This window comes from Typha latifolia, chromosome 14, assembly GCF_019914945.1.
Source record: "Typha latifolia isolate L0001 chromosome 14, TyphaL0001v2, whole genome shotgun sequence".
Taxonomy (NCBI): Eukaryota; Viridiplantae; Streptophyta; class Magnoliopsida; order Poales; family Typhaceae; genus Typha; species Typha latifolia.
This window is the reverse complement of record NC_133099.1, coordinates 5,715,988-5,732,151: the sequence shown is the minus strand read 5'-3', so window position 1 is coordinate 5,732,151 and position 16,164 is coordinate 5,715,988. Positions and strand designations below refer to the sequence as shown.

General features: G+C 38.2%; 1 protein-coding gene across 1 annotated transcript; it reads left to right on the top strand.

The window, feature by feature from the left end:
- Positions 1-5,643: 5,643 nt before the first annotated feature.
- Positions 5,644-14,865, top strand: LOC140801443 (uncharacterized). Its single transcript, XM_073156564.1, has 7 exons — positions 5,644-5,989; positions 6,087-6,704; positions 11,565-11,740; positions 13,617-13,855; positions 13,926-14,122; positions 14,223-14,348; positions 14,441-14,865. Exons 1-7 carry the CDS (start codon positions 5,831-5,833, stop codon positions 14,537-14,539), a joined length of 1,614 nt encoding a protein of 537 aa, XP_073012665.1. The 5' UTR covers positions 5,644-5,830; the 3' UTR covers positions 14,540-14,865.
- Positions 14,866-16,164: the final 1,299 nt, after the last annotated feature.

Here is a 16,164-nt window from a genome sequence, read left to right as displayed (position 1 = left end):
GAAAGGTGGCTCGATACCAGAATTGATACGATCTTCTCTTTGGGGCTAAGGCTCTGATACCAGCTTGATACGATCTGGCATAGAACTGTGAAATTAGATCCCAAAATATTCCGCCGTCGGATCGACGTGAACTTTTGGTATGTTGTAGCCCCAGCAAAGAGCTTTCCAACAAATCTAGTTTCAGGCGAATCGGAGTTGTGGATCTCGAGATATCGTCCGTTTAGTGGATGAACGTCAGGATGCTTGTTTTGGATTCGTGGATGGAGGCACGAGATCCTAGGTAATGATGGTTGGTGGTGGACCGGCGTTAATGTGGTGGCACCGGTGAAAAGTGATGGTGGAACGGTTGTGGTTGATGGAAGGATTAGGGCAAGTGTTGGATAGATTGGACGAAGGGGGAGAAGAGGGCCACCCCTAAGGGACTAGGGTGATTAGCCGGACGAGGGAGGTTAGAAGCGGCGTCGCCGGGGATTGAGAGAACGGGAGCGAAGAAGACGAAGGAGGCAAGGCAAAACTCAATCTCAATAATCAATAATAATTTTGGTTGCCCTACACATCCTTTTATAGGCTAACCAACAACTCACATTAACCCTAAAACACAATTTTCGCCGACCGCGTTCGAACTCGCCCGACCGCGTTCGAACGCACCGAATTAGCTCTTCTGGATTTGCGAACGCGATGCAGGCGTTCGAACGCGTGATCGAACGTGCCTGTCGGTATTTGCGAACGCGACTTACACCCGCGTTCACAACCCCGTTCACAAACCGCGTTCGAACTCACTCCACCCGCGTTCGAACGCGACTTACAGAAAACTTATTTTAATAGAAATTAAACACTAAAACATGAAATAAAAACACTCCTAAAGTGAATCCATGCTCGAGACGACGTCGGTGAAGTCCGAATCGTATCACAGATATTAGGGTTCCAATGGATTTGAAATGAATTCAATTAGAGATCAGGATGGAAAGTTATTATTAAAATGGTGGAGTAAGGTCAAATAGGGCAGGACGGTAATTAACTATGATTTAACTATGATTTACTGAGCAATATTTAAATTAATCTAAAGGGGAGGAGGAGGCTGACCCGAGGATTGAAGTGAGGGGGTTTTGATTGGCCGCTGACGCTCTAGTGATCCATTGACCACAGTGAGATCTTCGACGACTCGAAAAGAGGAAAGAGAGGAAGAGGTGGAAGAGTGAGAGAAAGAGAGCCTGTGAAAGAAGAAAGTATGAGGGGGTGTGGATTTATATATATAGAGATGAGGGGGAGAGTGAGGGGGGAGTGGAGTCCAGCTCAACTCTGGCATCTGTCCCACCTCTCGCAACTGACTGCGAGAGATGGGGGAGAGGTGGATTGGGTTAGGCGCATGCGCTGCGATTAGAGTGCACACACATGGCGTGTGCGCTATTATTTATTTATTTATTAGTCATGGGTGTTACAACTACTCCCAACAAAATAAAAATTTCGTCCTCGAAATTATGTACTAGAGTTATCTAATAAATATGGATAAGTGGACTGGATCTCCTCCTCAAGCTCCCGTGTAGCTTCCTCTACACCATGATTCCGCCAAAGAACTTTGACCAGTGGTATATTCCTCCTCCGAAGCATCTTCACGTATCTATTAATGATCTGAAGTGGCTGCTCCTCATAAGACGTCCTTTTTTAGCTGAATAGGTTCCTCCTTTAACACATGGGAAGGATCATGCAAATATTTCCTCAATACTAACACATATAAAATATTGTGAATTTGAGACAACTTTAAAGGTAGATCCATGCGATATGCAACTGACCCTATTCACTCCAGTATCTCATAAGGTCCAATGTATCAATGGCTTAATTTGCCCTTCCTCTCTAATTGGACTACTCCTTTCTCGGGCGAGACCTTGAGGAAGAATCTATCCCACCTCCGGCACCTCTCGCAACTGACTACAAGAGATGGGGGAGAGGTGGACTGGGTCAGTGCACGCGCCAAGCGCGTGCGTTGCAGTTAGAGTGCACGTGCATGGCGCCTGTGCTAATTTTTTTAGTCATGGGTGTTACACTTTTTCACCAACCGATGACACCTCTTCCTTGACAAGATCTCGACCAGCTTCTAACCTCTTTCTTTCCTCCTTAATGTCCTTTCTAATCTCTACTCTATAATCTATAACGAAGAAATGAAGCTCAAGCTTGGCTTAGCTTAAGTCGAGCTGAGCTTGAACCAAGCTTGAGCCGCTTATTTATTTTGACACCCCTAGTCCTAGGTAAAAACATTATTAATTTGGAAAAATAGTTTCACATTAGTAAAAAAATAGATAGTGATTAATTGGTACAAAATAAAGTATAGGAAGTAAAGTTATTTTATATCAAAAATACACGATGTAGAATGAGTTTAAGACAAATCCAATTTATGTTTTCAATAGAATATTGGCGTGCCAAATCTTATTCTCCTTGTAGAGACAAGCATCCTCTTTTCATAGTTAGGTAGTCCCCGAATACTAGTTCGTCGAGCCAAGCAGGAATAAGTAGTTACTTGCCTCCACCTTTAGGATCATCTGGAAAATAGAGAAATGCAGCTTAGTTTGTCAAAAACATAGTCCGCCGCAGACAGCTACTCATAATGTAACACCCAAACCCTAAACACGTGCATGGCACGAGCCCATACGGCACATGCGTAGCACCTGACCATTTGGTTGGTTACTAACAATCAAATAAACCTATAACAACATCATAATTTTATCCACAATATCTAAACCAAGAATAACTCAAGTCTAACTGTCGAAAGCATACGAATAACCCTACTTGGGCCCCACACAGGCCACAATATATCATCAAGAGCTTTTCACAATTACATATACACAACAGAGGTATATGCATAATTATACAAGTACAAAGTCACCTGTTAAAATATAAGACAAGGATACAGCTACACTTTGGAGGAGGTCTACTAATACATTAGATAAGATAACTCATCTGGCATATAACACTAATCACACTCTATTTCTCACTCACCAGCAAGACCTTTAAAGGAGAATCCTGCTCCTCTCATTCACCTGGGTTTTTGGGAAAGGAGAAAACAAAAAGAGTCATGAGCTAAAGGCTTAGTGAATAGACCTTACCCCGAATCAGTGATGCCAAACATAGAGTAAATCAAGTACTGGATAATATGAATCAGAAAGAGTATCATGTCATAAATGAGTAAATGAATGTGTCATCAATAATACATAAATGAAATATATATATAACGTGTCATAATTGATAATAATACATAATCATCGACAATGAATAAACAGTCACCACGTCATATGATCATCATAACTTTCTCTCAAATATGATATATGATGCATGTCGACCATGACAATGCTATGATATCAAATGCAATCATATATGATGTATATTGACTACTCAATAATTAGGTATGTCAGATAATAATGAAATCATATGCATTTCTTAACATCACGATCATCACCGACATCCCGGTATAATATCATCATACTAGACCACTGTGCACAGTCAACACCCGGTACTCGGTCTCAACATCATGCCCGAAGGCTCCGAGCATACTCTGACATCGGCAATGAGTATCTCAAATATAACCATACCCTGCCATCCGCTAAGGGTATCAACATCCATCTAGACCGGGCACCCCACATAGTTGATAGAAACCTCGTGAGGATAACTCGCCACATATACCCTGGCGAACGGCATGTGTCCGATTGTCTATGCGCACAAACTCCAAGCACCCCTAACCTTGGCGCCTACTCGGGTATCCTCATGCTTTCTATCAACTATCCTATCAATCATATTTCATGCTTTCCTTCTAAATGTCAGATCACATGCATATATCTAGTACGATAACGAGTCAATATATAACAGGAATTTAGATGGAATAGGAATCAAGAGAAAATGATGCAATGTAGTTTCCAACTATATCGTCAACACATGCATACTCATGCTAATCTATTACATGCATGCTCATGCTACAGATCAACTCGGTAAACAATCATAATAGTAGAATCATCTCTAATCATCTCTATATATATCACCAATGTACTCATATTCCAAATCAGCATAATCGAATGCATGATAAAATATGCTCGACTATAATCATCTCTAGATAAAATCATAAAATCATGTTGGAGACCAAAACATGCATATACATAAATATATAATATAACCTAATTTGAGAAAGGCGTCTAAGAGATAAGACTACTCACCACCACTACAAATACCAAACAACCACTTGTTCACGCTGCTACGATAACAATCAAACCTTGATAGTTAAGTCCACGGGGTCTTGAATAGGGGGGTCGGGAGCGGCGTTAGTGGAGGTGGCAGCGGCAGCGGGTAGAGAGAGAAAAGGGGTGTTTGAGAGAGAGAGAGAGAGAGAGAGAGAGAGAGAGAGAGAGAGAGAGAGAGGGAGATGAAAATGAATCTAAGAGAGAGAGAAAGAGCGAGAGAGAAGCGGTGGGGAGGGGGCGGCGGTAGGGGCCCACCGCGCCAGTTGGCTCGGCCAGGTTGGTCGGGCCGGCGCTTGGGGCGCGTGGCGCCCACGCGCCCATCTCCGCTGCCACTGCATGGCACGAGCTGTTGTGCCATGCAGTGCAGTTTTTTTTTTTTTTTTTTTAACTTGGGCTTGGGTTATTACACATAAGGCAGGACAGTTCACTTGGTCACCGACTATTAGAGTGCATTGTAGGTCTTTATTGGGTCATCCACTCGGATGCAGGTCAAGTGGGCACCCCCAAACCCAGCGTGGCTCAAGACAAACATGAATGACTTGTTTGTCGTGGGGATTGTTAGGGCAATGCAATGGGCCATCCTCTTCTCAAATATTAGTGCTTTTCTTCCAGATATGTGGGAGCCTACCCAAGGGATGTTTGCCTTACAAGTGGTGGTATGGGCGATCAACTTGGGTTTATGGATTACTAGGTTGGGTTGTAGTTGTTCTATAGTATTTTACCTTTTGCAATTTCTTTGTAGATGTGAAAATCTCCATGTTTTTCAAGAGTGACAACCTGTCTACAAAGTGGGCAACGATAGGGTAGGAGAGAATCTGAGTCCATTTTTTTACGGGATATAAAGATGAGATTGTATTAGTTATCCCTTAGCTCCCACATGATCTAATATTTGGTATGAAATTAATAGATGGGATTAAGAGTCTGGACTAGATGCCATATCTACTAAAAGAGGGAATATAACATCCAAATAATATGATATATCCTGAGTAGAGAAATAAGGACTTTATTATTATATTGCCCTCATATAAGAAATAATAAATTTAGATATATAAATAACAAAATAATATTTTAAATTACTTAAATTTTATTTTTCTTTATTTTATTTTTATTGTATTTATTTAAAGTATTGCTATATTAGAAAACTTCACATTTTATTTTGCTATTATTAAATACTTTTGTATTAACTTATTCTATTATTTGTATGCTTTTGGTTTTAATTCTGATTATTTTGAATTGAACATGGTTAATTTTGATAATTAATATAATATATTGTAATAATATTTAATGATATAATTTAAGTTTGAGATAATCACTAATAGTCTAACATAGTAATTGACATTACTAACTTTTTAATCAGGATAATAACAATGTTTTTTCCCACATTTTAAAATTATACAACCAAACATACTTTTGACTCTTCTATGGAATTTTAGGCAGAAGAGATCCATGCTGATCTCAGCTCCTCCAAAGAGAGAAGAACAGGAAGTCCCAAAAACAAAACTACAACGAGGAACCCGACACCTGTGCCATTCTCCTGCACACCTCTCTCTCTCTCTCTCAACCGCCATATACTCTCGCTGCGTCTGAACTCCTTGCCTACACCACGAGAGATGGGCGCATCGTCTTCTACCGAACAGAGTTCACCCCGATCACAAGAGCGGCAACAAGAGGAATCCTTGGCCGCCTCAACCGCTTCGCTTCCCGTTCTTCGTGCGGCTTTCTCCAAGCTTTCCCAGCCCAACTCCACTACACCAGTCACTTCCCTTCAGGTAATCTCTCATACCCAATTCCCGAACAAATCTCTTTCGCCTAAAGATGCATTCTCGCTTCAAATCTAACAATACCCATCTCGAATTTTTATCTCAGGAGGCATTCTCGGTGAATATCTCAGCCTTTGCATCTGAGTCGCTCCCAGTACCCGACGAGTTTCCGCAGCTAGTGCAGCATCTTGGCCCTTCCGTAGTTTCTCTCTTCTTTACTACTAGTGATGGAGACTCCGATTGGGTCGATTTCTTAAAACGTTACAATCGTTGCTGTGCTAGAATGCCGGTGGCGCAATCCCTTAATATGCTATATAGATTGTATTCATCGGCTTGTAGGGAAGCGGGCTTCGGTTGTAACTTGGAATTTGATTCGGACGAAGACGATGGTGGAAAGGTTGGTGGTTCATTTGGATCGAATGAGCTGCTCATGTTTCTGTGGATGTGCTGGATCATGATGCAGTGTCGGAGGATTTCGATGCGAATTAATGGGGAGAAGGATGTTTTGGTTCTCCCGGATGTGAAACCTTTGATATTATCTGCCATGGTGTCATGCGGCGTGGTTGGGGATGATGAGGGTATTTGGAATTGTAATGTTTTAGGTTTTGAAAAGAGTATTTCTGTGCAGAAGCTTCAGACCTGGGTTCTGACGACGGCTCCAGGTCTGGTACAAAGCCTATCGCATTATATCCGGGAAAAATTGCAAGATTGCATGGCTTCGGAGGTTTGTGGAATTATTCTTCACTGTCCCATACCTTTAGTAGAAAAAGAAGCCATTATAGTCTGGAAGATAGATTCAGTAAATTGCAGAAATATTATACCGATTGGGAAACCTATCAACTAAAATAGCTTCTAGCAAAGTATTTGAGATCTGCTTAACAAAAATAAATTGTTGAATTAGATGTTTTCCTATGATTATAGTCGAAACAAATGTCAGTGGATTTCTACACTTGAGTTTAGGCTCTTGTTCCACTCAGTTTGTTAATTTGGCTCATTTCAATTAGGTAAGCAAGTGTAAGGTACTTTTCAATAGCGAAGAAAGAAATGAAAATGCTTCTAGGTTCTGTATTGTTTAGCTTAGCTTGGTTTCTTGGTATTAATTGATGTATTCTTACATATACATTGTGGATGACTATTAGGCAACCAAGTCAAGCATTATAATGTAAAGTTAATTTCTGAATACACTGACTTACAGAATGGCACTTATTTGTAGTTTGAAGAAAGATTTGCAGATCTGTTGTAAGTTTTGAGTGACTAGTAGACTAATACATTTGATTTTGGGGAAATATTTGAGAGAATTAAATGATGAAAATTCTATCCGGAGAAAGCTTGTATTCTCTGTAGTATTATCATCAAGGTGCCATTAGTATGCAGGATAAGATCATAAGACCACATAGTACATATGCAGAATGTCGGTACATTTGGTGTTTCACATTTAATACCTTCCAGAAAACAAACCTACAAAGGTGTAAAATATGTACTACTAAAGTTAACTTAATGAAACTTGGATAACTTATCCATTTAACATGAGAGTCCTAATATATATTTAATAGTCTATTCAAGTTTTAGCTATTAGAATAATCTAAGGAAATTTTTGGTCAATAAGCTATCAAAATTAAGAAACCCCATTTATAAATTATGTCATAACCTGAAATCGGAATCATGACTGGCCATGTACTGCAATACATGACCTATGTGTCTGTTTTCAAAGTCTAATCATGTATTAGTTATGTTTTTTCACTAATACTCATGATTATCGAAATGGCTATATATAAGAAGTACAGTAATGCACTAAGTTTTATAATTTGCACACAGAATATAATATCTAAATTGCACACCGAAATATGATATTTAATTTGTACATAGAACAATACGTGATCATATAAAAAAATGAAATCCCACTCACCTGAGTCCAAGTGAAACAATGGAAATCTCTAGTCCACATGATGCAAAACGTGGTGGAGAAAGATGAAGAGAAAATACGAAGGAAAGGAATGGGGTTTCACACCTCCACCCTAAGAAAATGGTTTCACACCAAAATTCTTCAGAAAATAAAATCACATAAACTTTCATTAAGTTCCAAAGAAAATATAACGGGTCTATATATAGACCTATAATGGAATTAAGCAAAAAATACCCTACATAGAAAATAAATAAAAGACACCCTAAATAAATTAAAATCAGAACCAGATCCTTATAGGAGGGATCATCAACTGTCAGCGCCCCCTGCGCTGGTACACACGCCATCGCGTCCTATCAGTGATGCCCACATCATTCTCCCCGGGTGGGAGAGAAGTTGACTTCGTCGAGTGTGCTGCTCTGCTATTCTCATACTGCTCTAAGGTATTAGGATGATGCACCTCCAAATCATGACGATCAAGCCATGTGTCATCAGATGTAGGTCGTCCTTTCCAACGTACTAGATACCATTGGGATCCACCTTCTCTAGTTGAAATAATTTCATCATCTAAAATTTTATCAATTTCATCTGCTGTGTTAGGTGGAATATTGAGAAGTGGAGGTAAAGAGAGTCTCTTATAAACAGGCTCATGGGTAGGCTGAGTGTCTAGTGGATTATCTGGGGTAAAATCTGGACGTTTATAAGCTACTAGATCCTCAATATTAAAAGTAGAACTAATGTCGAAATCACTAGAGAGATCTAGAACATAAGCATTATCATTAATTTTCTTGAGAATTTTAAAAGGTCCGACACTTCGTGCATACAACTTTTTGACAGTTCCAGATGGGAACTGTTCCGGACGTATTCGGACCATCACAAAGTCTCCAACATTAAATTCTTTGAATCTCCTTCTTAGATCAGCTCGAATTTTATAATTAGTATTATTTTGAGCAATTATGCTACTGATTTCTTTATGCAAGTCATGAATATGTGATGCGAATGCAGATGCAGACTCAGACAACCTATGATAATGGGACATAGGAATGAGATCTATAGGTTGTCTAGGTTTGTAACCATATACTACCTCAGTTGGACTCAGACCTATGGACCTATTAATAGAATTATTATATGCAAATTCAGCAGTTGACAGTTTTTGATCCCAGTCTCTTAGATTCTCGCCGACAAGAGTTCTCAGTAGGTTACCTAAGCTCCTATTGACTACTTCAGTTTGCCCGTCAGTTTGTGGGTGGAAAGTAATTGAATACTGAAGCTTAGTTCCCATTTTGTGCCATAGGGTTTTCCAAAAATAGCTAGTAAATTTTACATCCCTATCTGATACAATAGTTTTTGGTAGCCCGTGCAACTTAACAATTTTGTCAAAGTAGATTTTAGCAACTCGAGAAGCGTCAAAAATTCGGGAACAGAGTATAAAATGGGCCATCTTTGAAAATCGATCCACCACCACAAGAATAGAATCATGCTTTCGGGTGGTCTTTGGAAGTCCAAGTACGAAGTCCATACTAACATCTTGCCAAGGACAACTAGGAACAGGTAAAGGCGTGTACAATCTTGTATTTTGCTTTCGCTGCTTAGCGAGTTGACATGCATGACATCGACTAACAAGTCTCATAACATCTCTCTTTTAGCTTAGCTAGAAAAATCGATGTTCCATAGCTTCAATAGTTTTCGCGTGTCCAAAATGTCCAGCTAAACCCCCAATATGCAATTCCCAAATTAAAAATTCTCTTAACGAGGTGCTGGGAATACATAACTTTCGAGATTTAAATAGATAGTCATCCTGCAAGATGAAACCATCTACTTCTTGTGTCGCTCCATCGCTTAATAAATTATAAACTTCCTAAAAATCCGGACATGATTTATATTCAGTTTTGATTTTATCAAACCCTATTACTTCCGCATTCATCCTTGAAAGAAGAATCATGCGACGACTCAATGCATCAGCAGCTTTGTTGTCTGCTCCAGACTTATGTCGCAAGGTGTACGTATAGTTGTGGAGAAATTCAACCCACCTGCTGTGTCTAGCGTTAAGCTTCTTCTGGGAGTTAAGATAGCGAAGATCTTCATGGTCAGAGAAGATTACGAATTCTTGAGGAAGCAAATAATGTCTCCAGTGGTGCAGAGATTGAACCACAGCATAAAATTCCTTATCGTAAGTAGTATATCGTTGTCTAACTTCATTCAGCTTTTCACTAAAGTAGGCAATCGAATGACCTTCTTGGCTCAAGATTCCCTCTATACCAACTCTAGAAGCGTCACAGGTGACCTCAAAAACTTTAGTAAAATCGGGGAGTCGCATGACAGGCTTCCACCATTTTCTTTTTTATTTCAGTGAAAGCTTTAGTAGCACTTGCTAACCACTTAAATTCACCTTTCTTGAGGCATTCTGTTATTGGAGCCATAATGGTACTAAACCCTTTGATGAATCGACGATAGAAGGTAGTGAGCCCATGAAAACTTCTCACATCTCTTATGGTACGGGGTTCAGACCATTCTTTAATAGCCTTGACCTTATCAGGTTCAGTAGACACTCCTTCAGATGAAACAATGAAACCCAAGAAAACAACTTTACTTGTCAGAAACGTACATTTCTTAGAGTTTGCATACAGTTGCTCTCTCCTCAAGACAGCGCAGACTTGACGAAGATGATCTATATGTTGCTCCCGAGATCGATTATAGATAAGGATGTCATCAAAGTATACGACTAAAAATTGTACCATAAAATGTCATAATATATGAGTCATCACTCTCATGAAAGTACTCGGAGCATTAGTCAAGCCAAAAGGCATAACCGTCCATTCATATAACCCATATTTTATTTTAAATGCAGTTCTCCATTCATCGCTAGGGCGTATACAAATTTGGTGATAGCCACTTTTTAAATATATCTTTAAAAAGATCGTGGCCCCTGCCATCATGTCCAGCATGTCATCCAAACGAGGAATGGGAAAACGGTATTTTACCATTATTCGATTAATAGCGCGGCTGTCGACGCACATGCGCCAGGTTCCATCTTTCTTTGGCGTTAACAATGCGGGAACTGCACAAGGAGTTAGGCTTTCCTTCAAAAAGTCTTTTCTCAATAACTCGTCAACTTGCCGTTTGAGTTTAGCATGTTCAGTTGGATTAAGTCTGTAATGAGGCAAGTTAGGAAGAGATGCACCCAGGACGAAATCGATAGCATGTTGAATATCTCTCATTAGTGGCAATTCATCCGATAGATCCTCTGGAAAGACATCGATATGATAGGTACCTATTTTGCCAATGAATTATAGGCACTTATATAAGCGGACTTCTCAATTTTCTCTAGTGCCAACTCAGGAAACTTGTATTGGCCCATGTTGACGTTGTGCTGACTTGCATTGCACTCATGCCATCTTTAAGTTGTACTGACACAATTACTTGTCATGAGGGTCTGCTTCTCTATGCTACGGACATATCATGCTGATGACCAACTGACATGGCAATCCTTGCATGCATGTATAAACATTCATTTTTGTCCAAGGCCTTCTTTATAACTTTGCCTGCCATAATTAGAGATTGCCTTCATGCCGTTTTTTCTTTACTAAAATATAACTTTGAATTCTGCAAATGTGTGCTTCTGTAGGAATAGAGAACTAACTTTAAGCAAATTATACTCTAGCTCATGTTGTTACTTAAATGCAGGAAAATGCGGACGCCTCTTTATTAGCTAGTGACAGTTCCTCCCTGGGTACCCACGATAGCTATATTTTAACACGTGGAGGAGCATGGGCAATCTCTCTCACTCTTAGAAGTACCTTGAGTGAAGAACTTCTAGGGGCCTCTTTTGCTGGAATGGACATAGAGAATCTTCTGTATAGGTTGGTTGCATCTTCTTATACAACTCTCATATTGGATATTACTTTAAACTTATTTGTAGTATCTCTATATTTATGATTTTTCTAAGCTTGAATATTTATGACCTCTCTAAGCTTGAATTAGTACTCCATGAGTGGAATGAATATTGTCATGTCCAGTATGAAATGTGAAAATGCTATATATTGCACGCACTGTAAGCTCATGGGACACCTCAGTGCTGTGGGACATGAATCCTTATTAACAGTGCGGCATTGTTACTGGGAATGGCAGCAATTATTGGAAATGTTGTGCTAATTAAGAAGTGATTTGTATCATTCTCATGATTACTTCAGCTGGTCCAAAGTAACCCCAGTTTAGCTTGTTGCCATCCTACATCAGAAAAATTAAGGTAGAGAAACTGAAAGTTGTCTTACAGAATTGAAAATCCGTGAGAGAGAGGGTTTAAAAATATGGAAATAGAAATCCTAAATCAAAATCAAATGTCAAATAAAAATCCAAATTGTTTAGAGAAACCGAGTCCGACTAGGTCTAGAAAAGCCAAATAACAATTAAACTTTGAAATCGAAACCAATTAGGAAATTTGAATCCTACTATATTAATAAAAACCGAACAAGTCATTTGGCATGCGGATCAGCGAAAGCTCATTAAACAGTATTCTAAATCAGGGTTTCCAAATCTCTGGAAAACACATAGGGTTTTCTCTGGAAAATCTCTGGAAAACACAGTTTTCTCCATAGTACGAACTAGCTAACTGTAAGAGTTTTCCTGAAACATTTAGAATGATAACAAATATCATTCCAAAATACTATAGGTATGAAAGGAAAGTCTGATTGTTACTTTTGGCCATGTGAACACTCAGTGTAAAGATTATCATGCCATGCAAAATTATTGGCAATCAGTTAGTTTCTTAATATAAAGACACCATTTTATGTCTGTCATGAGTTGAAATGCAGTAACCTCGAACAACAAGAATTCAAGAAGATCAACCTATTTCAAGAAATGCTAAATGTGAATGATTTGAAATCGGTTAATTACTTAATAAAGAGACACCACTTTTATCTGTCATGAGCTGAAATGCAGTAACCACATGGAACAACAAGAATTCAAGAAGATAATGAGTTGAAATGCGGTAACCTCATGGAACAACAAGAATTCAATAAGATCGACCTATTTCTAGAAATGTTAAATGTGAAACATCAAAGTGCGTGCCTCTCATCTGTTATATGTCACAGGATGTACATTTTAGACTAGCATCTGCTTGCCATTTGTGCTCAAAAAATTTTGTCGAAGGCATGAGCCTCTAGGTTTTTTTTGGAGGTCCTTTTCTTGAGACTGATGAAAGGCAATAAGGAATTACACATTTATTTTATAATTTGTTATTCATCTTTCTAGCAGATTGGGAGTTTCATTCTGATTAAACCTACAATTTCAGTGCCTATTCATGTGATTAAACGTCCAGCAATATATATGTTCTATTGCAAGTTTTAATAAATCCAGGAGTATTCATCTCTGTTTCTTGGTGATTTATTTTTCTTCCAGACATATAGTTAGGGTGTGTGCATGATGTGATGCCCACTGGACTGTAGGGTTTGAAATCTGCCTGATGAATAGACAGAAGCACCAGATCTCATGAGCCACAAATATCAAAAAGTGCTAGTTGTTTGTATTTTATAACTAAATCTTTTTTTTATAATTTTTTGTTCCTATTTATCTCACATTTCCTCACCCAGAAATACTTTTATTCTAGCATATGATGCATACATTCTTAATATGAAAATGTGAAATCCTACTCTTTAACTTAAAAGTTCAGACATGTTTTGCAGTTTGTAGGCCAAGTACCCAAGTACCTCATTGTACTTCTATCTTGTGCATTTACAGATCATCAGTCCATGGAAAAGGATTGAGCAGGTTCTGGTCTAATGTCGAAGGATACAATGGCTCCTTAATAATTCTACTCTCGGCAAAATCAGCAGATGCCCATGAAAGTGATCCTAGTGCTGGAAGATGGGTGATTGGTATACTAACTGAGCAGGGATTTGAGAACAAAGATACGTACTTTGGAAGAACTGGGTATCTTTATGCTATAGACCCAATTTTCCATGTACGTTCTCCTTCAGGTAAGTTCCATTTTTGCACTTCTATTTTCCATTTCTACCTTTTGGTGACAGAGGAGATATTTCTGGGCAGGAAAGGAGCAGAATTTCATGTATTGCCATTTGCATTCTACTAGGTTATACGAACCTAAACCGAAGCCTGTTGGATTGGCATTTGGTGGAACTTTAGGGAATGAGAGGATATTTCTAGATGAAGACTTCGCTAGAGTTACAGTCCGCCATCATGTAGTCGACAAGACTTACCAAACTGGTTCTCTGATTCCCAATCAGGTTAGCCATTTCCATTAGCCATTGCCTTCAACCGTCGCCATTAGCCATTGCCTCACAAATTTCATTCAACAAGATCTGTGAATGTCACTTTACAATGCAGGGTTTCTTATCAGCTGAAGCTTCAATACTGGAGGTTGAAGTCTGGGGTTTTGGTGGAGAAAGAGCCAAGGAGCAACAGAACGCATACAAGAAAAGGGAGACGCTCTTTTCGGAGCAGCGCAGAAAGGTCAGGATTCTAACTTTTTTCCTTGTATTATATCGATGCTTATGCCATAAGCAGACACAAAACTAGTGCGTTTATTCCTCATCCTCTTGCAGGTTGATCTGAAAAATTTTGCTAATTGGGAAGATTCTCCCGAGAAGTTGATGATGGATATGATATCTGATCCAAACAAGGTCCGTCGAGAAGATCGCTGATTTTGGTGGCACACCATCAACCTTTTGTTGTGAACTTGAAGTTGATCCTGTATAGAATTTTACGTCAGTCGGATCTTGTGTAAACTTTTTGCATTGAGGCACGTGAGCTGATTAAGGTGAGGCACGGTGCTTCTTGTGAATTAAAAGATGTAAATACATATATGACACATTATGGGAGATGAAAGCACAACAAATTTGTATCTTATATTTCTTACAGAACCCGACTGTGAGCCTCTGAAACAGATTGATCTTCTCTAATTCGTTTCCAGAGGAGTTGTATCTTATTTTCTACATCTCTTTGTACCATTATTGAGACTTTTTTTTCTTGGAGTGTATCTCTTCTTAAAATCAAGGTTTCAATTCAGTGATCTATTCAGTGCAGGAAGAGAATGAGAAAAGAATTAAAAACTAAAAAATAATAATAAAAACAATTCACTTAAGATCGTCAGATCTTCGATGGAGAACGTTGCCGGAGGTCGAGGTTGTTGGAGATCTTTTCAGTTGCTTGCGAAATAGGTGAGAAAGAAGAGAAAGAGAAAGTCAAAATAGATCGGGTATCGGCTGATAGCTGAAACCAGCCAGGATCGGAATAGGCTAAGGTCTAGATATACATTATACACTATATATATATATATATATATATATATATATATATATATATATATATATATATATATATATATATATATATGTTGTAAGCAAGTAACCAATATAACATATAGAGAAAAAAATTAATAGTTCACTACACTAAAATACTAAATAAAATAATCATTATTCACAGCAGCAATAACAATCAATAAGTTAACAAACATATTCACAATCATAACAAATCGTATGATAAAAAATATTAAAATCATAACAAATAATATACGATCAAATTTATCAAATTTATAATTATCACATAAGGCTTAGATCATTATTATTGAAAATATTCTTTATTTCTCTTTTGGCATCTTTCAACCTACCATACATGAATCTCATTAATAGCTTTCTTTCACTATCAACAATTTGAAGCAACTTTACTAAAGGAATAAACACTTTAAATACTAATGACATTTGCCTCCAAAATTGGTTATTGAGAATAGTAGAATAGACCCTCATTTTTTTTTCGTAGTTTTTGACCATTTGCAACTTAAAAATTCGTTGAAAGTAAATATAAGCTTTAATTTCTCTTTCTTCTCCAAAAAACTATGCAATGTAAAAAATGAAGTGGCAAATCTTGCAACCCCGAGTTTCACGATCTTTTTTTTTGTGTGTGAATTTGTGCATCAAACTCAATGTCTTGTGATGTCCATAAATGAAGACAATGACTTGCCTCCTATATTTGAACATTAATCCTTCATTCTTTTGATATTATCTCCAACATCAAATCTGTATAGTGGGCAGCACAAAATATCCAATATATATAAAGATATTTTAGCTTTAACAATCATGTAGTTGCTAAATTAGTAGCAACATCAGCATTATCAGCCACAACTTGAAGCACATTTTTCTTAACTAACCCCCAGCTCATAATTGATATATATATTCATAATGCTTCTTCCTCTTTCTTTTCAATCTATCCAAGCATTAGTAAAATAGAGCTACCATTTTTCTATGGTTCTCCAAATTATGATTTATTTTAG

Bases quoted from the DNA above. Each gene is read 5' to 3' on its own strand.
- LOC140801443 (XM_073156564.1), top strand. From the start codon at position 5,831: ATGGGCGCATCGTCTTCTACCGAACAGAGTTCACCCCGATCACAAGAG. The intron at 5,990-6,086 runs GTAATCTCTCAT...TTTTTATCTCAG, and splicing joins CACCAGTCACTTCCCTTCAG to GAGGCATTCTCGGTGAATAT. The intron at 13,856-13,925 runs GTAAGTTCCATT...ATTTCTGGGCAG, and splicing joins CCATGTACGTTCTCCTTCAG to GAAAGGAGCAGAATTTCATG.